Source organism: Clavelina lepadiformis, chromosome 1, assembly GCF_947623445.1.
Source record: "Clavelina lepadiformis chromosome 1, kaClaLepa1.1, whole genome shotgun sequence".
Taxonomy (NCBI): domain Eukaryota; kingdom Metazoa; phylum Chordata; class Ascidiacea; order Aplousobranchia; family Clavelinidae; genus Clavelina; species Clavelina lepadiformis.
The window spans coordinates 25,440,140-25,467,453 of record NC_135240.1 but is presented as its reverse complement, the minus strand read 5'-3'; the positions used below and the strand labels follow the sequence as shown (position 1 = coordinate 25,467,453).

Genomic DNA, 27,314 nt, shown 5'->3' with positions numbered 1-27,314 from the left:
GCTATTTGAAAAATAGGTAGCCCTATTTGTGTGTAGCCTAGAAATTAAGTAGGGTAGGCTAGCCAATATGCGAAAGTAGCCAGTAAGCGAAATTTTGCCAAAAATCGCTAATCAAATTTTAAGTTTTGTACATTTTGGACTAAAATTTCGTGTGCAACATTTTAACGCCCTTCTCTGTTAACATACAAATTTTCAAGTTTCTACCTACAAATTATCCTTGTTTTTTATATAGAGAAACACACCGTACTCAAAAAAAGCTAAATTTCTTGCTGAGGCAAGAAATTGCTCCCTGTACAAATCTTTTAATTTTTCGCGAATAATAGGAGCTAGAGAGCTCTTTTTTCGCACACTTGCGCAGCAGTTCCTCTTCTAACTCTCTTTAAATTTTCGTGGAGCTCTTTCATCTTTAAATTACTTTTTTAATCACTTTTTCTACGTTGGTCCAACTTTGATGCAGTAGCCAATATGCGAATGTAATTTCACAGAACTGTAAAATCGTTTGAGTCACACGTGGTTAGTTTCAGTGAATGGGTGTAGGACTGTAGGTGCGTCACATTGCTCTATAAATTTTTGCTTTGACATTTTTCAATAAACGTTCTTCTAAGGTACTTGAAAATTTCAAGACGTTTCTTTGGTATCTGTGAAGGATGCCTGGCCACCTTATCAAACAGGATTTTAGAACTATCGTCCTCTGCAGAGATCACAAAGTTGTACTTTTTAGCTTGCCCCCACATACGTCTCACGTATTGCAACCACTTGATAAAAGCTTTTTTGGCCCTCTAAAAGCCAAATGGAGATCAGCTTGCTTAACTTTTGTGAGGGACACTAAAGCACCTGTGACAAAATTCACGTTTGGTAAAGTACTTACCACAGCGTTGCAAAAAAGTTCACAGCCCGCGAATATCAAACAATCTTTCAAAGCTTGTGGTATATGGCCGATAGACGAAAATGCTGTTGATTACTCCCAGACGATTCCTTCACAAGGATTTTCTTTAGGGTCTGAGGACCCAATAACTTCTATCACTGCAATTCAGACATCAACTCCAGATGACAATGTACAGCCAGTTATTTTTAGTGACAAACACACGCAACGCGTTACTTCCAATGACCGATCGGAGGCGGCTTTCTCCTCCGACATTTGCAATGATGTGTTGACGTCTTCCCCATAGTGCTCCAATTACGTCAAAAAAAGGAGGCTAATATTCGTGAAAAACAGAAAAAAAGGATGAAAGAAAGATTTTGAGACTTTCCAAGACACAGAGAAAGAACAAAAAAAGAATAGGTAAGAAGCAATCTCCGAACGAAAGATCGATGACTATCTCCGAGGATATTTGTACAGAATGTTGTGTTGTGCAGTTTTCAGGGGGAAAAGACGAACCCAGGTGGGTAGATTGCGATAATTGCGATCGCTGGTATCACGTTAAATGTACCCACTTGGATCCCAATCTCACCCAGCATGACGTCGAACAGCTTACTTACCTCTGTCATAACTGTGAGTGAAGGCATATCTGAATGCTAGTTTCAGATGACAATTTGAATTTTAACTCTGGTTGCCATTCTTACTGTTGTTATTTTGAAGTTGTTTGCTTTCCATATTGTGATTCCGTTCAAGCGTGATATTTAAAATCATTCGTTGCAAAGGATTTTGCTATTTTCGTTGAAGTCTTTTAAAAAAAAAACACATTTTATACAAATACAATGCCTCTGATTGCACGTGGATGTTAAACATTGAAAGACGGTTGTGGATTGGTATGTTCCTTTATCTTAAGTTTCCGATGTTCGTTAGCCGTAAATAAAACGATTCGCTACTTCTGATTTCTCCGATTTCTTGGTATTTGGTTCTTTTTATTTTAAACTGGTCTTAATACTTTGGTGTATGCGGTATACCGTATAGTCCTATGTTTTAAACATTTATCGGTACATGTTTGGGCACGGTCTAAGAGTTTAACAAGAATAGCACCTTTATTTTCCAACCCTACAGTCAATGTCAAAAATTAACGATACGATTAGAAAACGCATTTGCTTAGAATCGGGGTACAAATCTAAAAAAGAATAAAGGTTATGGTTTCTGTTCGAAACATATGTAACTTACTATAGGTTTATTTTCGAAAAATGCCATTTTTATGGCAAATAATCGTCAGGGTTTTAAGCTAGAATGAATATTTGATGTCTATTTAATTAAAATTAACCAATCGGAATACAGTAAACTAGCTCGAATAAGTGTGAAATTCCTGTTTCTTCCATTCGCAAACTGGCGCAATTTTCGCACTCTGGCGCAAAATTTGCTGGTGCAACTTTTGCTACCACATGAAAGATATTTATTAAAAATTTACGGTTTTAAAGTATAACGTAAGGAATGAAAATACGCTTCTAATGATATAAAAATTATGGCTGTGTGATCAGTAGAACTTGTTTTATTTACGTTTTACTTTGCGTTATATGAAGTTATTCGCAAATTGGCTACCCTACCCTATACTAACCAGATATAGCCTAGGAAGCTACCGTAACTTTTCACCAGAAATCGTGCTGCAAAGGCCACAAGCTAGGCTAGCCAGAGTTTTTTGTTGGTTTTGAAAGCTATATAGGCCTATAAAGTTTTAAAAGAAAATCTTTATCAGTACTTTATTGCTAGATGGAGTTTGATGGTTTTGATATACGATTTTCAGTTGTGGAGCTATGTGACTACTTAATGAACAATTTCAAAATTCCTGAAGAAACTATACATTTGCTGCAAGGTAGGCAAATTTGTATTACGTCTATTTTGGTCTGTTTATATAGGTTTTAACTACTAGGGTTATTGCTTGCAATGCAATGTACGGTAATAAATGTATCTTTTTGTACTAAATTTGGTGGTAATGTGGAAAAAGTGACTAGCTGATAATTGACACGTTAGTAGATTTTACTTTGGCTGCCACTATTTCACCAGAAAAAATCACCTACCCACCTTACCTCCTGCATTTGTTGGATTTATATTATAGCTATTTGATATGTTTTCCTGTTCTTTTGACTGTAACTGGAAAAGCAATGATCTTTACGCTCTTTCACGACATCTTCGACAAACTCACCTAGTACAACAGAGTTGTTCATTAAGATGCATGCAAAGTGGCTGTCAAAGAACTTTCCAAAGACTTGATAACTTCCTTAAGCATTTAAAGAAGTTTCATATGCCGATTGGTACTAGTGATGCTGGTAACATCGCAGATGAGACTGTTTCATCAGTATTTAACACTGAACCAATACCTGTTTGTTCGGATAAACAATTACCAATTGTGGAGCTGATTCGAAATGACTTTGAGGAATTTTTTTTGGGATTAAGATGCAAAGCTAATATTAATCAGAAAACTGTTCTATTTTGTGTACAGTTTTTGGAGGTTTTGCTGAAAGATGTGAAGTGTTGCATAGAAGATGTTTTTGGCAAGGTTCCAAAATCGGTGATCGTCTTTATAACAATCCTTAATTTATGTTGCAGTTATCCTACAAAGGAAATGAAAATAAAGATGGCAGAGAGCATTGTCGAATCATTTCCTCAATTGAAATACAACAGGGACGGATCAGCTGGCTTCGTAAGTTTCCTGTTTAGTTTTTTATCATAGCATTTAGAATATAATGATTGAAATATTGTCGTTGGTATCAGTTGGTTGGTTTTGAACATAATTCTTTACTTGCAATAAACTGAAGTGGTATCAAAAACCAAAGAGGTTGATAAATTGTATATGAAGAATATTTATTAACTTCTTGCTTGCCTAGTGTAGGTGACTCACAAGGATCTGTTAAATTGATTTGTTTGCAGGAACATTTCTATGACCCTATCAAAGGAGGTGGCTACCTTAAAAACAGGTTGAAAATGACAATGGTTGGCAATGCGAAAACGAATGTCGCCTGAAGGAAAGGCGTACAAAAAACGAAGAAATGCAACAAAACGCAAAAATGAATCAGATACAGAGAGTTCAAGCGGAATGTCTGAATCCAGTGGAAGCAATGACATTCGCATGTTGCTGTCTGATTTAAAAGAAAAGGTTGTATTTGAGGAAATCTTTTGTTTACTATGTTCTATGCTTGTTTGCTTAATAAGTAAATTCCAGCCTCAGGCATTTAGTAAAGGAAAGGTTATGCAGTTGGTGGTTTAAGTACAGTTTATCACAATATCGGTACATCTCCTTTTTTTTAGAAGAAGATACTGCAAAATTTTGTTCCTTCTATAGCAAATAAGATGGAAATATTTGCCTTAACCGATGAAACATTTCAATTGAGACGACAAGACGTTGAGTTGGATAAGCTTTCCATGACGGAATTTCTAAAAGAATATCCAAGATTTTCAGATGTTAATGAAGGTATTTTGGTAAGTTTGAGGTTGAGAATGTAAATTTTCATTCAGTATAATAGTATTGATTGTTTAAAATTTTGTTCCAGTTTGAAAGAGAGTTTGAGTTAATGCATCCAGAAGCAAAAAGCCTGAGTCTGGTACTAGATGAAAAGTTTTGTAGAGCAGTAGAAAAAGTTGCACAGATACGTCTGAAGAATATAACATCAAGCAACATAACTGAGAGTAAGCAAGTAACTTTCTACTTTGGCGTAAGGTTAACGTGCTAGGATTTTGAAACTGACTCTCAGCAAAAAGATGACAGTTCTGGAGTCATGGCTTTCTATACGTCATGTGCTGTTGTTGCAAATTGCTTACATCTGGTGTTTGTAGTTACATTATATTCCAAATGGTCAATTATTTATATATTAATTAATTCATGAAGCTATACCACCTTGATAATTTTATTGTGCTCATGTTCTTCTGCACTAAACTTGATTTCCTTTTCTGATTGTTGTGTAAGTAACTTGTTTGCTTTTTCGCTGGCTTAAGTTTTTATTTTCTATGTAGACAAACTTCACACGATTCACATGTTGGAAAAGTTGCTTCCGCCATTGAACCTCCACAGAAAGGGTTATCAGTCAGCACAATCGCATGCTATTTTTCAATTTGCTGGGGTAAGTGATAGTGGCGGTTTGTGTTCGCATGACAACGTGTAATTTTTAACACCTTGCTGTATTGAAATAATTTTTGAACTTTAAATTTTAGGCTGGCACGGACCCAACAAACTTTGCCGTCCACAAAGATCCTGGACTGACTCAGCCATTCCTTTTAGCCGTGGGCAACAGCAGCCAACCTGATCAATATTACATTGTTGCCGATTTTGCCGTCATTTATGTTGGAAATGATGTGGTGCGTGCTTTGTACCGCTTGTTCTGTTCGTTTTGGGTATGTAATATCTCCTACTACCCCAGACTTGCACCATTCTACAATCTTCTTGAAGTGCTGGTTATAAACAAAACTCCAGTGTGCTCAGTTAAAACTGTTCTTGCTGCCATAAATGCTGTAGAAAACACTGCATGTACTGTAGATTGAGTTTTAAAAGTGCATTTTTAAGTGTAAATTCACTTGAGCAATAAATTCCACTGCGTAAAATTTGGAAGCTGGATGCTATTTTACCTTTTATATAGAGTGAACGTCACTTATTGTGCTAGTGAAGTTTTGTTACTTTGAAAAGAGTCAGATGTCGTTCACTCTTTCAAAGAGAGGGAGGATCTTTGAGTCACCAAAGAGTCAGTTGTGTGTCACTTGTTATAAGAGTGACCGTCACTCTTATCACGAGTGAGCAAGTGTTACTTTCAAAAGAGTCAGATACGTCGACTCTTTCAAAGAGAGGGAGGATCTTTGAGTCACCAAAGAGTCAGTTTTTTTTAGAGTGATACCGCACCGATAACTTATCTAGCGGGAAAGTGCCAGAACGAGTAATCACAAGTTTAAATGCAAGGATGTCGGATACATTAACAAGTGAAACGATGAAGCGTCATCAGTTGAATCAAAATAAAGTGACAACTGCCAGTTTTCCAGCCAGCAAGCAGCTCTTTTGGGGTGTAAGTTTGTCCTGGTATAATCATGAATAGAGCCTTTCAAGAGATTTATGTGCAGAAAAATCATCAGCGACACCAAGGAAGAAATATTAACCAAGCAGGACAATCGGATATCGTTGTTGTCTCCAATATCACCATCACTTTGTGAAAAAGAGAATGTGTTGTGTGCTAATTATTCATAAATTAGGTTTATGCAATGTACTTGGATGGAAGTGTTACAAAACGCAGTAAGAAATACGTTTTCTGTAAAAACAGCATGCTTGATCAATATTGTTAACAATAGCAGTAGTCAATAAGTTTGCGAAATTTAAGCATTTTGTTTAAATTTAACTTTAAGATTGTGTTAAGATCATTACTTCAAAATCAGCAAATAATTAATCGACTGAACGTTAATTTGAAATGGTTAAGTTGGTTTTAAATCTTTATTTATGGACTATTGTTACAAATAAATGGAATAATTATGTAAACATTTATGCATTGTTGGATTGAATAACATTTTTGCTAAATTTGTGGTCAATTAAATCAATTAAGTTGTGTCTTTTAGACAACTTCATCAATTAATTTTATGCATGTTTAAGGTTTACTTGGTTTCGTTTAGTAATTAATCGAATGAAACCAATCAAGTAAAGCGATGTTTTTCACGTCAAAATAATTGCTAAAATTGTTATATGTTAGCTTTCAAGCAGAATAAACTCTATTAAACTAAATTTGGACAATCGCAAGATTTCATCAAGCCAACTAAAACACCGTGCAAAACTTTAACAATATTGTAAATAAACGTTAGCAAAATTTACCCCTTCTAACATTTTCGCGATTCTAATTTATGATCATACACCGCGATTAATCGAGCAGTCAGTTATTAATGAACTACGATTTTTTTAAACTAAAACAAACCAGGCATTGCTTTCGAAAACAAACCTGAGCTCCCAAGAACACACATACTATTATACATAGTAATTAGGCGATAATTTCTTCACAGGCAACAAAACGATATATATTGTCTGGTAAACTTTGCTGTCAAGCAGCACAGTATTTGAGGCCATTTATCTTGACAATTTTCCTTCTTTCTTTCGGGCTATGCTTGCCTGTGATGGCTGTTTGAATTGGATGGCGTTGTCTTCACCCAGAATCCATAGCACCAGTGGCATTTTAGTGAATTGTTCATTCATTCTTCTGTTGTGAAAATTCCTTTACACTGGATACCTCGAGAATTTTTGCAGATCTCTGCCGTAACTCGCTTCCGAACGAACCGCCAAATACAACTTGTCTTTCGATGCTTGTCTGCTCCGCAATTTCTGGTCGCTTACTTGCGTCTTCACGAAGTACGGTGTTGTTCCTCCTCTAAGAAAGGTGAGGTCTCCAATATGTAGCGTTTATATACGTATCAGAAAAAACTTATTCAAAATATTTTTGAAATGTTTTCCAAACAATTAGCGAATAACGAATGTCTTCAAAACCCAGTATATTCTCGCCCTTGTCCAGTCGATAAAACCGTACATATTTTATATGTTGTCGTAACCAATCAAAAGTCGACACCAACGTAATGCGTCACAGAAATATATTATTTCAAATCAATGAAAATCTGACAGCAAGGTTACGTTAACAGAGAAATGTGAACAAGCAAACGTAGACTTCGAATATGTTCAAAAACCCAGTATCTTCTGCCCCGTATCCAGTCGATAAAACCGTACATACTTTACATGTTGTCATAACGTCGTACTTATTGTTGGTATAAATGCTACTTACACCGCCAACACTTGAAAAGTATTTCTATACACGCCAAAACACAACACATAATAAACGTTAGTCAAGGTTAGTTTTGAACATTATCATCTTCGTTTAGATAATTGTTCTCTTTTGAATTTTATTTGGTCTAAACTTGCTTGCAAAGTTTTCCATATCATTTAATCGTTAAATTTTATTACTTCCTTTGATTGTTCTTTTTCAGCCACTAATCTGCACACATTATTTTACATATTTGTTGTACAAGGACAGGTTATGGTTTCGGGTGTCGCCACTTATGTGTACACCAGCACGTATGCCGTTACGAAACTTAGAGTCGATTTCCTAAGCCCATCTCTATTACCGGTGAAACAATGACAATAAAATACATGGAAACTTTCGTCTTTCTATATGATGTTGAAAGCGTTTAAGTCAATTTCGGAAAAACCGTTTGGAATGGTGAGGAGACAACATTTCTCAGAGCGTGGATGAAAACCGATACTTTCGCACACCATGTCAGCTTTTCTTCGTAACAACTGTGTCACAAACACATTCAAGTATTTGCTGAAAGGTTTGAAATTGAGCTGGGTGAATATAAAATTTGAAAATATGAAAGTGGTGTGCAGAATAATGGCAAGATTTGAGATACCGACTGGAGAAATTGTGAAAATGCACAGTTTTTAAGACGATTTTAAACTTTAAGCAAACGACTGAGCTCTAGGCCTACACTGATCAGTATTTGTAGCAAGACAAACAGGAACTGCTCTAGTAACGTTTAGTTTAGGTTTATGTGGACTTTGATTGCTATAAAAAATTCCGAATATGATTTCTATACAACCGAATCTTAAAGGTTGCTGTTTTTTGATTGTCTTGTTAGCACAAAGCTCTGTACAAAGTAAGTAAACTTTTTGTTTACGTGTTTTGATAATGTATGATTTTTGATATTTAATTTAGAAAATGTTGACTAATGCAGAAAATCGTGTCTAATCTTAACGTGAATTCTAATAAATTACTTTCCCCGTAAAGTTAAGCAACACGCGCGAACAATGCAAAATAGGACGGTACTGATACAACTTTTCTGATAAAGCAAAGATCAGAAAGTGAACACGATAAGGTATGAGTTGTAATTGCATCTGTCACCATGTATATTTAAATGGTATTAGTGAGTTGTCTGTCGTAGACTGTACCCTCAGAGCACCAGTACAGGAGTGGAGGTGTTAGGTTACCGTTATCAACTTAAACACAATACACTACAACCGAGAATTATTGTATGCTGTCTAGCTTTTAACCGTTCTTTCTTGTATGCTATAACATTTTATTGATTGAGGTCCTGATTTCTCTTATATAGCTTTTAACGCCCTACGTTCGGTGGTCTACCTAACTTTCACTTAAAGCGTCTCACAACAGTACTTAAAGGAATTTAAAATTTTTTTTAAATCAGTTTAAAGATGTTAGACTCAATCTCGTTTGGCAAGAGCCATGTAAAACGCCATTCGGTTTCAATCAAGTCCAGCAATAAAATGCATATTTATTTCCGCCTCAGCTTCCATTGCAAAAATGCGTACTCAAAGCTTCACCACCCGATTAGCCAGCATCAATCTCATTTTAATGCTAGTTATTAGCCGAGGTGGGCAGTCGGTACTTTGAGAGTATCATCGGTACTGGTGCTTGGCAAAAACTGTACCGACGGTTCCGGTATTCGGTACTATTTTAAAAAAGTACTTTGGTACTTTGTCGGTACTCGGTTCCGGTACTTTTTGTGTAAAAGATGCTGCTGCAAATGCAATGTTTGCCGCTATTATGCCCCCGGAAAAGGTTATTCTAAGTCAAAACATGTGTGACGTTACTCGTTTGAAATTTTACTTGACATGTCTAGATTAATAAAGATCAACAGATACTAAAATTGATATTGAGGATTAATCGACATGAATATTTGAAAACATACTTGTTAAAATTTTGAAATTATCACGTGAAAAGTACCGAGTACCGGGACCGACGTAAATTTCTTGAAAAAAGAAATTCGATACTGAGATTCGGTATTTTTTTCAAAAGCACCGACGGTACCGGTAACGGTACTGAAAAAGTACTGCGGTATAGTAATTCGGTGTCATAGTACGGCGGCACTGCCCACCTATTGTTATTAGAATGTTTTATGAACTTTATGATGGTATGCTTTCAAATATTAAAACATGTGTGATGATTTATGGAAATAATGGTCTCACACTTGTAACATGTGTTACGATCACCAAGCCACATCTTTGATATTCCCAGATTACCAAGAATTTTAATGCGAATTGTCTCCAGAATTTGGCTCGCTCCCGAGCTCAAGACTGCTCAGAGTGTGGCCCGCGGACGGCCCACGCTTAAGTTTTTGCAGTGTTCGACCAGCGTCGCACTTTGTGATCGATCTATAATTATAATTGATTACATATTAATTATATATTATTACAATTATATATTATTATATATAATTACAATTAGGTTCAATTATAATTGAACCTAATTGTTTGAAATTGTTGCCGATTAATTCAATCTGGTTTACACTATCAAAAAGGAAGTAAACAATTTAACAGATTTGATAAGATATTGGCAGACAAGTCAAGGCGTTTAAACAGAGATTTTTGGATAAAAAATTTGAGCAAAATTATTTACCGCCCACTTAGGGCACAAGATTAATGTGGTGTGGCCTATTATTAATAACTATTAATGTAGTTGAGCTTCTTTAAAATAACTCTACTCCCTGAATATTCTGGTCAAATAGTTTTCAAAAATATATCTTGGTTAGGTAATTGCAAACAAAAGAAAATCTCAAACAGACCTTATTTGTGACGTAAATGAAGGCTCTTGTGATGTCATTTTTTATCACAGACCACATTCTCAAATTCATGAATTTAGCAATACGTGCTGTATATGACGTATGTATCTGTTACAGTTGTTAGAACCAGTAGGCTTGCGGTACCGGTTTGACTAGTAGCCTATCCCGTACAAAGAATACCGCAACGTAACGGACGCAAAAGATTGGACTACCGGATTTTTTATGTTTAAAACAATTGTATATAATTCAATTACAATACTTCCCCTAGCAAATTTGTTTACATGACGCCTAGTTGGACATAGGCTAAACTCTTTCAGGTAATTGTAAACTGAAATAAATTTCTGACTTTAGTTGTCCACCGTGCAAGGAAAACAACAGCATGTTGTCAAACAACGTCATTAATGCATAACATAACAAAAACATTGATCTACGCCACAATGAAGGCAAAAAACTGAAACTTCTTGCGATTTCCTTTTGCCGGTAACTACTTAACCACGAATTATTTTTTAAAAATATTTTACCAGAATGTTAAGTTAATGGTTTTCTTTCATATAAGATAAATTTGTTTTTGGAATTGCTTTAACTTTATACTTTAAACGACTGGAGTAATCAATTACGCAACACCAACTTCTACGTGAGCTCACTCTCTTTTCAAAATATTAATAATACAGAATAATTTTTAGTGTTTGATTTCAAATTTTCATATCTATGTATTATACAGTCAAAAACCTGCGATAGGAAAACTTACTCAAAATTTCAAATAAACTTTCGCTTTATTAAGAATTATTTTACAAAAGAGTTTTGTAATCCAAATTTCAAAATAATCTAATTTCCTACTAAAACTATTTTAGTACTTCACATGTGGAAAACATTTCATCAAAACTGTGCTACTTTATGGTCACATTGAAATTTTCACATAAAGTTTACGTTGTTATTCTCTTTTTATTCAAAGCTTATAATACAGAATCCAATGTTTTTGAAGACTCAATCACAGATTTGACCATTATAAGTATGTACTGGTTTCCTTAAAAATTGTAGCGATGTCTTTTCGTAAATACATTTTTCCACTGATTTTATGTCTAAACACTACAAATCTGACCACTCTTACCAACAATTTACAAATTTTACAAAACAGTGTACATTTTTTTGGATTCTTTTTAAGATACAACAACTCAGGAATATACAACTGTTACTTCAACATCTGCTGGTAGGAGCTTCATATTTTATATTACAATATAGATTAAATTAATGACTGACAAAGATTGATATTTATTTCATTTTCTCATATTTGTTCATATCTGTTTATATACCGGTAGTCGTCAATTTGCACGTGATGAAGTTACTCAAAAGTTCAAATAAACTTTTACTTTATTGAAACTTCTGTTACAAATGAGTTTTGTAATCTAAATTACAAGATATACTACTTCAAAATAAAAGTGTTTTAATACTTTGCTTGTGGACAGCATTTCTTCAACAATGTGTTACTTTATGGTCATTTTGAATTTTACACATTAACTTTACCTTATTATTTGCATTTTTCTCCAAAATATAATACAGAACCCAGTGTTTCTGAAGACTTAACTACCGATTTGACCACATTAAGTATGGACTGGTTTGCTTAAAAATAAAAAATAGTAGCAATATTGTGTCTGTAAAATCATTTACTACTGTTTTTAAGTCTAAACACTACAATTATGACCACTCTTGCCAATACTTGACAAATTTTACAGAATAGTTTACTTTTTGTGTATTATTTTTCAGATACAACAACTCAAGAATTTACAACTGTAATCTCAACATCTGCTGGTAAAAAAATCATTTTTTGTATTATAATTCAGATTAATTTACTGCTTGATTTCAAATTTTCATATCTGTTTATACAGTCAAAATCCTGCGATAGGAAAACTTACTCAAATTTCAAATAAACTTTCACTTTGTTTCAATTACTGCTGCAACTGTGTCTGTAATCCAAATTGCAAAATGAACCATTCCAAATTAAAACACTTTTATTATTTCGAATTTGAGCAACACTTCCTCAAGTTTGTGCTACTTTAAGATCGTATTGAATTTTACACATTTACTTTACCATGTTATTTGATTTTCATGTACAGCCTATAATACAGAATCCAATGTTTTTGAAGGCTCAAGCACAGGTTTGACCATTATCAGTATGTACTGGTTTCCTTAAAAATTGTAGCAATGTCTTTTCGTAAATACATTTTTCAACTGATTTTATGTCTAAACACTACAAACCTGACCACTCTTACCAACAATTTACAAATTTTACAAAACAGTGTACATTTTTTTGTATTCTTTTTAAGATACAACAACTCAGGAATATACAACTGTTACTTCAACATCTGCTGGTAGGAGCTTCATATTTTATATTACAATATATATAGATTAAATTAATGACTGACAAACATTGATATTTAGTTCAGTTTTCTCATATTTGTTCATATCTGTTTATATACCGGTAGTCGTCAATTTGCACGTGATGAAGTTACTCAAAATTTCAAATAAACTTTTACTTTATTGAAACTTCTGTTACAAATGAGTTTTGTAATCTAAATTACAAGATATACTACTTCAAAATAAAAGTGTTTTAGTACTTTGCTTGTGGACAGCATTTCTTCAACAATGTGTTACTTTATGGTCATTTTGAATTTTACACATTAACTTTACCTTATTATTTGCATTTTTCTCCAAAATATAATACAGAACCCAGTGTTTCTGAAGACTTAACTACCGATTTGACCACATTAAGTATGGACTGGTTTGCTTAAAAATAAAAAAATAGTAGCAATATTGTGTCTGTAAAATCACTACTGTTTGAAAGTCTAACCACTTCAATTATGACCAAACTTGCCAATACCTGAGAGATTTTACAAATTAGTTTACTTTTTGTGTATTATTTTTCAGATACAACAACTCAAGAATTTACAACTGTAATCTCAACATCTGCTGGTAAATATGTTATTTTTGATATTATAATTCAGATTAATTTACTGCTTGATTTCAAATTTTCATATCTGTTTATACAGTCAAAAACCTGCGATAGGAAAACTTACTCAAATTTCAAATAAACTTTCACTTTGTTTCAATTACTGCTGCAACTGTGTCTGTAATCCAAATTGCAAAATGAACCATTCCAAATTAAAACACTTTTATTATTTCGAATTTGAGCAACACTTCCTCAAGTTTGTGCTACTTTAAGATCGTATTGACTTTTACACATTAACTTTACCATGTTATTTGATTTTCATGTACAGCCTATAATACAGAATCCAATGTTTTTGAAGGCTCAAGCACAGGTTTGACCATTATCAGTATGTCCTGGTTTTCTTAAAAATTGTAGCAATATCTTTTCGTAAATACATTTTTCAACTGATTTTATGTCTAAACACTACAACCTGACCACTCTTACCAACAATTTACAAATTTTACAAAACAGTGTACATTTTTTTGTATTCTTTTTAAGATACAACAACTCAGGAATATACAACTGTTACTTCAACATCTGCTGGTAGGAGCTTCATATTTTATATTACAATATAGATTAAATTAATGACTGACAAAGATTGATATTTAGTTCAGTTTTCTCATATTTGTTCATATCTGTTTATATACCAGTAGTCGTCAATTTGCACGTGATGAAGTTACTCAAAATTTCAAATAAACTTTTACTTTATTGAAACTTCTGTTACAAATGAGTTTGGTAATCTAAATTACAAGATATACTACTTCAAAAAAAAGTGTTTTAATACTTTGCTTGTGGACAGCATTTCTTCAACAATGTGTTACTTTATGGTCATCTTGAATTTTACACATTAACTTTACCTTATTATTTGCATTTTTCTCCAGAATATAATACAGAACCCAGTGTTTCCGAAGACTTAACTACCGATTTGACCACATTAAGTATGGACTGGTTTGCTGAAAAATAAAAAAATAGTAGCAATATTGTGTCTGTAAAATCACTACTGTTTGAAAGTCTAACCACTTCAATTATGACCAAACTTGCCAATACTTGACAAATTTTACAGATTAGTTTACTTTTTGTGTATTATTTTTCAGATACAACAACTCAAGAATTTACAACTGTAATCTCAACATCTGCTGGTAAATATGTTATTTTTTATATTATAATTCAGATTAATTTACTGCTTGATTTCAATTTTTCATATCTGTTTATACAGTCAAAAACCTGCGATAGGAAAACTTACTCAAATTTCAAATAAACTTTCACTTTGTTTCAATTACTGCTGCAACTGTGTCTGTAATCCAAATTGCAAAATGAACCATTCCAAATTAAAACACTTTTATTATTTTGAATTTGAGCAACACTTCCTCAAGTTTGTGCTACTTTAAGATCGTATTGAATTTTACACATTAACTTTACCATGTTATTTGATTTTCATGTACAGCCTATAATACAGAATCCAATGTTTTTGAAGGCTCAAGCACAGGTTTGACCATTATCAGTATGTACTGGTTTCCTTAAAAATTGTAGCAATGTCTTTTCGTAAATACATTTTTCAACTGATTTTATGTCTAAACACTACAAACCTGACCACTCTTACCAACAATTTACAAATTTTACAAAACAGTGTACATTTTTTTGTATTCTTTTTAAGATACAACAACTCAGGAATATACAACTGTTACTTCAACATCTGCTGGTAGGAGCTTCATATTTTATATTACAATATAGATTAAATTAATGACTGACAAACATTGATATTTAGTTCAGTTTTCTCATATTTGTTCATATCTGTTTATATACCAGTAGTCGTCAATTTGCACGTGATGAAGTTACTCAAAATTTCAAATAAATTTTTACTTTGTTGAAACTTCTGTTACAAATGAGTTTTGTAATCTAAATTACAAGATATACTACTTCAAAATAAAAGTGTTTTAGTACTTTGCTTGTGGACAGCATTTCTTCAACAATGTGTTACTTTATGGTCATTTTGAATTTTACACATTAACTTTACCTTATTATTTGCATTTTTCTCCAGAATATAATACAGAACCCAGTGTTTCCGAAGACTTAACTACCGATTTGACCACATTAAGTATGGACTGGTTTGCTTAAAAATAAAAAAATAGTAGCAATATTGTGTCTGTAAAATCACTACTGTTTGAAAGTCTAACCACTTCAATTATGACCAAACTTGCCAATACCTGAGAGATTTTACAAATTAGTTTACTTTTTGTGTATTATTTTTCAGATACAACAACTCAAGAATTTACAACTGTAATCTCAACATCTGCTGGTAAATATGTTATTTTTGATATTATAATTCAGATTAATTTACTGCTTGATTTCAAATTTTCATATCTGTTTATACAGTCAAAAACCTGCGATAGGAAAACTTACTCAAATTTCAAATAAACTTTCACTTTGTTTCAATTACTGCTGCAACTGTGTCTGTAATCCAAATTGCAAAATGAACCATTCCAAATTAAAACACTTTTATTATTTCGAATTTGAGCAACACTTCCTCAAGTTTGTGCTACTTTAAGATCGTATTGACTTTTACACATTAACTTTACCATGTTATTTGATTTTCATGTACAGCCTATGATACAGAATCCAATGTTTTTGAAGGCTCAAGCACAGGTTTGACCATTATCAGTATGTCCTGGTTTTCTTAAAAATTGTAGCAATATCTTTTCGTAAATACATTTTTCAACTGATTTTATGTCTAAACACTACAACCTGACCACTCTTACCAACAATTTACAAATTTTACAAAACAGTGTACATTTTTTTGTATTCTTTTTAAGATACAACAACTCAGGAATATACAACTGTTACTTCAACATCTGCTGGTAGGAGCTTCATATTTTATATTACAATATAGATTAAATTAATGACTGACAAAGATTGATATTTAGTTCAGTTTTCTCATATTTGTTCATATCTGTTTATATACCAGTAGTCGTCAATTTGCACGTGATGAAGTTACTCAAAATTTCAAATAAACTTTTACTTTATTGAAACTTCTGTTACAAATGAGTTTGGTAATCTAAATTACAAGATATACTACTTCAAAAAAAAGTGTTTTAATACTTTGCTTGTGGACAGCATTTCTTCAACAATGTGTTACTTTATGGTCATCTTGAATTTTACACATTAACTTTACCTTATTATTTGCATTTTTCTCCAGAATATAATACAGAACCCAGTGTTTCCGAAGACTTAACTACCGATTTGACCACATTAAGTATGGACTGGATTGCTGAAAAATAAAAAAATAGTAGCAATATTGTGTCTGTAAAATCACTACTGTTTGAAAGTCTAACCACTTCAATTATGACCACTCTTGCCAATACTTGACAAATTTTACAGATTAGTTTACTTTTTGTGTATTATTTTTCAGATACAACAACTCAAGAATTTACAACTGTAATCTCAACATCTGCTGGTAAATATGTTATTTTTTATATTATAATTCAGATTAATTTACTGCTTGATTTCAATTTTTCATATCTGTTTATACAGTCAAAATCCTGCGATAGGAAAACTTACTCAAATTTCAAATAAACTTTCACTTTGTTTCAATTACTGCTGCAACTGTGTCTGTAATCCAAATTGCAAAATGAACCATTCCAAATTAAAACACTTTTATTATTTCGAATTTGAGCAACACTTCCTCAAGTTTGTGCTACTTTAAGATCGTATTGAATTTTACACATTAACTTTACCATGTTATTTGATTTTCATGTACAGCCTATAATACAGAATCCAATGTTTTTGAAGGCTCAAGCACAGGTTTGACCATTATCAGTATGTACTGGTTTCCTTAAAAATTGTAGCAATGTCTTTTCGTAAATACATTTTTCAACTGATTTTATGTCTAAACACTACAAACCTGACCACTCTTACCAACAATTTACAAATTTTACAAAACAGTGTACATTTTTTTGTATTCTTTTTAAGATACAACAACTCAGGAATATACAACTGTTACTTCAACATCTGCTGGTAGGAGCTTCATATTTTATATTACAATATAGATTAAATTAATGACTGACAAACATTGATATTTAGTTCAGTTTTCTCATATTTGTTCATATCTGTTTATATACCAGTAGTCGTCAATTTGCACGTGATGAAGTTACTCAAAATTTCAAATAAATTTTTACTTTGTTGAAACTTCTGTTACAAATGAGTTTTGTAATCTAAATTACAAGATATACTACTTCAAAATAAAAGTGTTTTAGTACTTTGCTTGTGGACAGCATTTCTTCAACAATGTGTTACTTTATGGTCATTTTGAATTTTACACATTAACTTTACCTTATTATTTGCATTTTTCTCCAAAATATAATACAGAACCCAGTGTTTCTGAAGACTTAACTACCGATTTGACCACATTAAGTATGGACTGGTTTGCTTAAAAATAAAAAAATAGTAGCAATATTGTGTCTGTAAAATCACTACTGTTTGAAAGTCTAACCACTTCAATTATGACCACTCTTGCCAATACTTGACAAATTTTACAGATTAGTTTACTTTTTGTGTATTATTTTTCAGATACAACAACTCAAGAATTTACAACTGTAATCTCAACATCTGCTGGTAAATATGTTATTTTTTATATTATAATTCAGATTAATTTACTGCTTGATTTCAATTTTTCATATCTGTTTATACAGTCAAAAACCTGCGATAGGAAAACTTACTCAAATTTCAAATAAACTTTCACTTTGTTTCAATTACTGCTGCAACTGTGTCTGTAATCCAAATTGCAAAATGAACCATTCCAAATTAAAACACTTTTATTATTTTGAATTTGAGCAACACTTCCTCAAGTTTGTGCTACTTTAAGATCGTATTGAATTTTACACATTAACTTTACCATGTTATTTGATTTTCATGTACAGCCTATAATACAGAATCCAATGTTTTTGAAGGCTCAAGCACAGGTTTGACCATTATCAGTATGTACTGGTTTCCTTAAAAATTGTAGCAATGTCTTTTCGTAAATACATTTTTCAACTGATTTTATGTCTAAACACTACAAACCTGACCACTCTTACCAACAATTTACAAATTTTACAAAACAGTGTACATTTTTTTGTATTCTTTTTAAGATACAACAACTCAGGAATATACAACTGTTACTTCAACATCTGCTGGTAGGAGCTTCATATTTTATATTACAATATAGATTAAATTAATGACTGACAAACATTGATATTTAGTTCAGTTTTCTCATATTTGTTCATATCTGTTTATATACCAGTAGTCGTCAATTTGCACGTGATGAAGTTACTCAAAATTTCAAATAAATTTTTACTTTGTTGAAACTTCTGTTACAAATGAGTTTTGTAATCTAAATTACAAGATATACTACTTCAAAATAAAAGAGTTTTAGTACTTTGCTTGTGGACAGCATTTCTTCAACAATGTGTTACTTTATGGTCATTTTGAATTTTACACATTAACTTTACCTTATTATTTGCATTTTTCTCCAAAATATAATACAGAACCCAGTGTTTCTGAAGACTTAACTACCGATTTGACCACATTAAGTATGGACTGGTTTGCTTAAAAATAAAAAAATAGTAGCAATATTGTGTCTGTAAAATCACTACTGTTTGAAAGTCTAACCACTTCAATTATGACCAAACTTGCCAATACCTGAGAGATTTTACAAATTAGTTTACTTTTTGTGTATTTATTTTTTAGATACAACAACTCAAGAATTTACAACTGTAATCTCAACATCTGCTGGTAAATATGTTATTTTTTATATTATAATTCAGATAAATTTACTGCTTGATTTCAAATTTTCATATCTGTTTATACAGTCAAAAACCTGCGATAGGAAAACTTATTCAAATTTCAAATAAACTTTCACTTTGTTTCAATTACTGCTGCAACTGTGTCTGTAATCCAAATTGCAAAATGAACCATTCCAAATTAAAACACTTTTATTATTTCGAATTTGAGCAACACTTCCTCAAGTTTGTGCTACTTTAAGATCGTATTGAATTTTACACATTAACTTTACCATGTTATTTGATTTTCATGTACAGCCTATAATACAGAATCCAATGTTTTTGAAGGCTCAAGCACAGGTTTGACCATTATCAGTATGTACTGGTTTCCTTAAAAATTGTAGCAATGTCTTTTCGTAAATACATTTTTCAACTGATTTTATGTCTAAACACTACAAACCTGACCACTCTTACCAACAATTTACAAATTTTACAAAACAGTGTACATTTTTTTGTATTCTTTTTAAGATACAACAACTCAGGAATATACAACTGTTACTTCAACATCTGCTGGTAGGAGCTTCATATTTTATATTACAATATAGATTAAATTAATGACTGACAAACATTGATATTTAGTTCAGTTTTCTCATATTTGTTCATATCTGTTTATATACCGGTAGTCGTCAATTTGCACGTGATGAAGTTACTCAAAATTTCAAATAAACTTTTACTTTATTGAAACTTCTGTTACAAATGAGTTTGGTAATCTAAATTACAAGATATACTACTTCAAAAAAAAGTGTTTTAGTACTTTGCTTGTGGACAGCATTTCTTCAACAATGTGTTACTTTATGGTCATCTTGAATTTTACACATTAACTTTACCTTATTATTTGCATTTTTCTCCAGAATATAATACAGAACCCAGTGTTTCCGAAGACTTAACTACCGATTTGACCACATTAAGTATGGACTGGTTTGCTGAAAAATAAAAAAATAGTAGCAATATTGTGTCTGTAAAATCACTACTGTTTGAAAGTCTAACCACTTCAATTATGACCACTCTTGCCAATACTTGACAAATTTTACAGATTAGTTTACTTTTTGTGTATTATTTTTCAGATACAACAACTCAAGAATTTACAGCTGTAATCTCAACATCTGCTGGTAAATATGTTATTTTTTATATTATAATTCAGATTAATTTACTGCTTGATTTCAAATTTTCATATCTGTTTATACAGTCAAAAACCTGCGATAGGAAAACTTACTCAAATTTCAAATAAACTTTCACTTTGTTTAAATTACTGCTGCAACTGTGTCTGTAATCCAAATTGCAAAATGAACCATTCCAAATTAAAACACTTTTATTTTTTCGAATTTGAGCAACACTTCCTCAAGTTTGTGCTACTTTAAGATCGTATTGAATTTTACACATTAACTTTACCATGTTATTTGATTTTCATGTACAGCCTATAATACAGAATCCAATGTTTTTGAAGGCTCAAGCACAGGTTTGACCATTATCAGTATGTACTGGTTTTCTTAAAAATTGTAGCAATGTCTTTTCGTAAATACATTTTTCAACTGATTTTATGTCTAAACACTACAAACCTGACCACTCTTACCAACAATTTACAAATTTTACAAAACAGTGTACATTTTTTTGTATTCTTTTTAAGATACAACAACTCAGGAATATACAACTGTTACTTCAACATCTGCTGGTAGGAGCTTCATATTTTATATTACAATATAGATTAAATTAATGACTGACAAAGATTGATATTTAGTTCAGTTTTCTCATATTTGTTCATATCTGTTTATATACCAGTAGTCGTCAATTTGCACGTGATGAAGTTACTCAAAATTTCAAATAAACTTTTACTTTATTGAAACTTCTGTTACAAATGAGTTTGGTAATCTAAATTACAAGATATACTACTTCAAAAAAAAGTGTTTTAGTACTTTGCTTGTGGACAGCATTTCTTCAACAATGTGTTACTTTATGGTCATCTTGAATTTTACACATTAACTTTACCTTATTATTTGCATTTTTCTCCAGAATATAATACAGAACCCAGTGTTTCCGAAGACTTAACTACCGATTTGACCACATTAAGTATGGACTGGTTTGCTGAAAAATAAAAAAATAGTAGCAATATTGTGTCTGTAAAATCACTACTGTTTGAAAGTCTAACCACTTCAATTATGACCACTCTTGCCAATACTTGACAAATTTTACAGATTAGTTTACTTTTTGTGTATTATTTTTCAGATACAACAACTCAAGAATTTACAACTGTAATCTCAACATCTGCTGGTAAATATGTTATTTTTTATATTATAATTCAGATTAATTTACTGCTTGATTTCAAATTTTCATATCTGTTTATACAGTCAAAAACCTGCGATAGGAAAACTTACTCAAATTTCAAATAATTTTCATTTTGTTACAATTACTGCTGCAACTGTGTCTGTAATCCAAATTGCAAAATGAACCATTCCAAATTAAAACACTTTTATTATTTCGAATTTGAGCAACACTTCCTCAAGTTTGTGCTACTTTAAGATCGTATTGACTTTTACACATTAACTTTACCATGTTATTTGATTTTCATGTACAGCCTATAATACAGAATCCAATGTTTTTGAAGGCTCAAGCACAGGTTTGACCATTATCAGTATGTACTGGTTTCCTTAAAAATTGTAGCAATGTCTTTTCGTAAATACATTTTTCAACTGATTTTATGTCTAAACACTACAAACCTGACCACTCTTACCAACAATTTACAAATTTTACAAAACAGTGTACATTTTTTTGTATTCTTTTTAAGATACAACAACTCAGGAATATACAACTGTTACTTCAACATCTGCTGGTAGGAGCTTCATATTTTATATTACAATATAGATTAAATTAATGACTGACAAACATTGATATTTAGTTCAGTTTTCTCATATTTGTTCATATCTGTTTATATACCAGTAGTCGTCAATTTGCACGTGATGAAGTTACTCAAAATTTCAAATAAACTTTTACTTTATTGAAACTTCTGTTACAAATGAGTTTGGTAATCTAAATTACAAGATATACTACTTCAAAAAAAAGTGTTTTAATACTTTGCTTGTGGACAGCATTTCTTCAACAATGTGTTACTTTATGGTCATCTTGAATTTTACACATTAACTTTACCTTATTATTTGCATTTTTCTCCAGAATATAATACAGAACCCAGTGTTTCCGAAGACTTAACTACCGATTTGACCACATTAAGTATGGACTGGTTTGCTGAAAAATAAAAAAATAGTAGCAATATTGTGTCTGTAAAATCACTACTGTTTGAAAGTCTAACCACTTCAATTATGACCACTCTTGCCAATACTTGACAAATTTTACAGATTAGTTTACTTTTTGTGTATTATTTTTCAGATACAACAACTCAAGAATTTACAACTGTAATCTCAACATCTGCTGGTAAATATGTTATTTTTTATATTATAATTCAGATTAATTTACTGCTTGATTTCAAATTTTCATATCTGTTTATACAGTCAAAAACCTGCGATAGGAAAACTTACTCAAATTTCAAATAAACTTTCACTTTGTTTCAATTACTGCTGCAACTGTGTCTGTAATCCAAATTGCAAAATGAACCATTCCAAATTAAAACACTTTTATTATTTCGAATTTGAGCAACACTTCCTCAAGTTTGTGCTACTTTAAGATCGTATTGACTTTTACACATTAACTTTACCATGTTATTTGATTTTCATGTACAGCCTATAATACAGAATCCAATGTTTTTGAAGGCTCAAGTACAGGTTTGACCATTATCAGTATGTCCTGGTTTTCTTAAAAATTGTAGCAATATCTTTTCGTAAATACATTTTTCAACTGATTTTATGTCTAAACACTACAACCTGACCACTCTTACCAACAATTTACAAATTTTACAAAACAGTGTACATTTTTTTGTATTCTTTTTAAGATACAACAACTCAGGAATATACAACTGTTACTTCAACATCTGCTGGTAGGAGCTTCATATTTTATATTACAATATAGATTAAATTAATGACTGACAAACATTGATATTTAGTTCAGTTTTCTCATATTTGTTCATATCTGTTTATATACCAGTAGTCGTCAATTTGCACGTGATGAAGTTACTCAAAATTTCAAATAAACTTTTACTTTATTGAAACTTCTGTTACAAATGAGTTTGGTAATCTAAATTACAAGATATACTACTTCAAAAAAAAGTGTTTTAATACTTTGCTTGTGGACAGCATTTCTTCAACAATGTGTTACTTTATGGTCATTTTGAATTTTACACATTAACTTTACCTTATTATTTGCATTTTTCTCCAAAATATAATACAGAACCCAGTGTTTCTGAAGACTTAACTACCGATTTGACCACATTAAGTATGGACTGGTTTGCTTAAAAATAAAAAAATAGTAGCAATATTGTGTCTGTAAAATCACTACTGTTTGAAAGTCTAACCACTTCAATTATGACCAAACTTGCCAATACCTGAGAGATTTTACAAATTAGTTTACTTTTTGTGTATTATTTTTCAGATACAACAACTCAAGAATTTACAACTGTAATCTCAACATCTGCTGGTAAATATGTTATTTTTGATATTATAATTCAGATTAATTTACTGCTTGATTTCAAATTTTCATATCTGTTTATACAGTCAAAAACCTGCGATAGGAAAACTTACTCAAATTTCAAATAAACTTTCACTTTGTTTCAATTACTGCTGCAACTGTGTCTGTAATCCAAATTGCAAAATGAACCATTCCAAATTAAAACACTTTTATTATTTCGAATTTGAGCAACACTTCCTCAAGTTTGTGCTACTTTAAGATTGTATTGACTTTTTCACATTAACTTTACCATGTTATTTGATTTTCATGTACAGCCTATAATACAGAATCCAATGTTTTTGAAGGCTCAAGCACAGGTTTGACCATTATCAGTATGTACTGGTTTTCTTAAAAATTGTAGCAATATCTTTTCGTAAATACATTTTTCAACTGATTTTATGTCTAAACACTACAAACCTGACCACTCTTACCAACAATTTACAAATTTTACAAAACAGTGTACATTTTTTTGTATTCTTTTTAAGATACAACAACTCAGGAATATACAACTGTTACTTCAACATCTGCTGGTAGGAGCTTCATATTTTATATTACAATATAGATTAAATTAATGACTGACAAACATTGATATTTAGTTCAGTTTTCTCATATTTGTTCATATCTGTTTATATACCAGTAGTCGTCAATTTGCACGTGATGAAGTTACTCAAAATTTCAAATAAACTTTTACTTTATTGAAACTTCTGTTACAAATGAGTTTGGTAATCTAAATTACAAGATATACTACTTCAAAAAAAAGTGTCTTAATACTTTGCTTGTGGACAGCATTTCTTCAACAATGTGTTACTTTATGGTCATCTTGAATTTTACACATTAACTTTACCTTATTATTTGCATTTTTCTCCAGCATATAATACAGAACCCAGTGTTTCCGAAGACTTAACTACCGATTTGACCACATTAAGTATGGACTGGATTGCTGAAAAATAAAAAAATAGTAGCAATATTGTGTCTGTAAAATCACTACTGTTTGAAAGTCTAACCACTTCAATTATGACCACTCTTGCCAATACTTGACAAATTTTACAGATTAGTTTACTTTTTGTGTATTATTTTTCAGATACAACAACTCAAGAATTTACAACTGTAATCTCAACATCTGCTGGTAAATATGTTATTTTTTATATTATAATTCAGATTAATTTACTGCTTGATTTCAAATTTTCATATCTGTTTATACAGTCAAAAACCTGCGATAGGAAAACTTACTCAAATTTCAAATAAACTTTCACTTTGTTTCAATTACTGCTGCAACTGTGTCTGTAATCCAAATTGCAAAATGAACCATTCCAAATTAAAAAACTTTTATTATTTCGAATTTGAGCAACACTTCCTCAAGTTTGTGCTACTTTAAGATCGTATTGAATTTTACACATTAACTTTACCATGTTATTTGATTTTCATGTACAGCCTATAATACAAAATCCAATGTTTTTGAAGGCTCAAGCACAGGTTTGACCATTATCAGTATGTACTGGTTTCCTTAAAAATTGTAGCAATGTCTTTTCGTAAATACATTTTTCAACTGATTTTATGTCTAAACACTACAAACCTGACCACTCTTACCAACAATTTACAAATTTTACAAAACAGTGTACATTTTTTTGTATTCTTTTTAAGATACAACAACTCAGGAATATACAACTGTTACTTCAACATCTGCTGGTAGGAGCTTCATATTTTATATTACAATATAGATTAAATTAATGACTGACAAACATTGATATTTAGTTCAGTTTTCTCATATTTGTTCATATCTGTTTATATACCGGTAGTCGTCAATTTGCACGTGATGAAGTTACTCAAAATTTCAAATAAACTTTTACTTTATTGAAACTTCTGTTACAAATGAGTTTGGTAATCTAAATTACAAGATATACTACTTCAAAAAAAAGTGTTTTAATACTTTGCTTGTGGACAGCATTTCTTCAACAATGTGTTACTTTATGGTCATCTTGAATTTTACACATTAACTTTACCTTATTATTTGCATTTTTCTCCAGCATATAATACAGAACCCAGTGTTTCCGAAGACTTAACTACCGATTTGACCACATTAAGTATGGACTGGTTTGCTGAAAAATAAAAAAATAGTAGCAATATTGTGTCTGTAAAATCACTACTGTTTGAAAGTCTAACCACTTCAATTATGACCACTCTTGCCAATACTTGACAAATTTTACAGATTAGTTTACTTTTTGTGTATTATTTTTCAGATACAACAACTCAAGAATTTACAACTGTAATCTCAACATCTGCTGGTAAATATGTTATTTTTTATATTATAATTCACATTAATTTACTGCTTGATTTCAATTTTTCATATCTGTTTATACAGTCAAAAACCTGCGATAGGAAAACTTACTCAAATTTCAAATAAACTTTCACTTTGTTTCAATTACTGCTGCAACTGTGTCTGTAATCCAAATTGCAAAATGAACCATTCCAAATTAAAACACTTTTATTATTTCGAATTTGAGCAACACTTCCTCAAGTTTGTGCTACTTTAAGATCGTATTGAATTTTACACATTAACTTTACCATGTTATTTGATTTTCATGTACAGCCTATAATACAGAATCCAATGTTTTTGAAGGCTCAAGCACAGGTTTGACCATTATCAGTATGTACTGGTTTCCTTAAAAATTGTAGCAATGTCTTTTCGTAAATACATTTTTCAACTGATTTTATGTCTAAACACTACAAACCTGACCACTCTTACCAACAATTTACAAATTTTACAAAACAGTGTACATTTTTTTGTATTCTTTTTAAGATACAACAACTCAGGAATATACAACTGTTACTTCAACATCTGCTGGTAGGAGCTTCATATTTTATATTACAATATAGATTAAATTAATGACTGACAAACATTGATATTTAGTTCAGTTTTCTCATATTTGTTCATATCTGTTTATATACCGGTAGTCGTCAATTTGCACGTGATGAAGTTACTCAAAATTTCAAATAAATTTTTACTTTATTGAAACTTCTGTTACAAATGAGTTTTGTAATCTAAATTACAAGATATACTACTTCAAAATAAAAGTGTTTTAGTACTTTGCTTGTGGACAGCATTTCTTCAACAATGTGTTACTTTATGGTCATTTTGAATTTTACACATTAACTTTACCTTATTATTTGCATTTTTCTCCAAAATATAATACAGAACCCAGTGTTTCTGAAGACTTAACTACCGATTTGACCACATTAAGTATGGACTGGTTTGCTTAAAAATAAAAAAATAGTAGCAATATTGTGTCTGTAAAATCACTACTGTTTGAAAGTCTAACCACTTCAATTATGACCAAACTTGCCAATACCTGAGAGATTTTACAAATTAGTTTACTTTTTGTGTATTATTTTTCAGATACAACAACTCAAGAATTTACAACTGTAATCTCAACATCTGCTGGTAAATATGTTATTTTTTATATTATAATTCAGA

At 31.3% G+C, this 27,314-nt stretch overlaps 1 protein-coding gene and 1 long non-coding RNA gene across 2 annotated transcripts; both read left to right on the top strand.

The window, feature by feature from the left end:
* The first annotated feature begins 2,353 nt into the window (after positions 1-2,353).
* Positions 2,354-5,476, top strand: LOC143465517 (uncharacterized). The gene is made up of 7 exons (XM_076963854.1): positions 2,354-2,735; positions 3,470-3,563; positions 3,791-4,016; positions 4,169-4,339; positions 4,411-4,546; positions 4,871-4,977; positions 5,069-5,476. Exons 3-7 carry the CDS (start codon positions 3,861-3,863, stop codon positions 5,393-5,395), a joined length of 897 nt encoding a protein of 298 aa, XP_076819969.1. The 5' UTR covers positions 2,354-2,735; positions 3,470-3,563; positions 3,791-3,860; the 3' UTR covers positions 5,396-5,476.
* Positions 5,477-10,480: 5,004 nt separating this feature from the next.
* LOC143461927 (uncharacterized) lies at positions 10,481-11,647 on the top strand. The gene is made up of 3 exons (XR_013118107.1): positions 10,481-10,921; positions 11,394-11,450; positions 11,604-11,647. It is a non-coding gene; the product is annotated as an uncharacterized LOC143461927 (long non-coding RNA).
* The last annotated feature ends 15,667 nt before the right edge of the window (positions 11,648-27,314 follow it).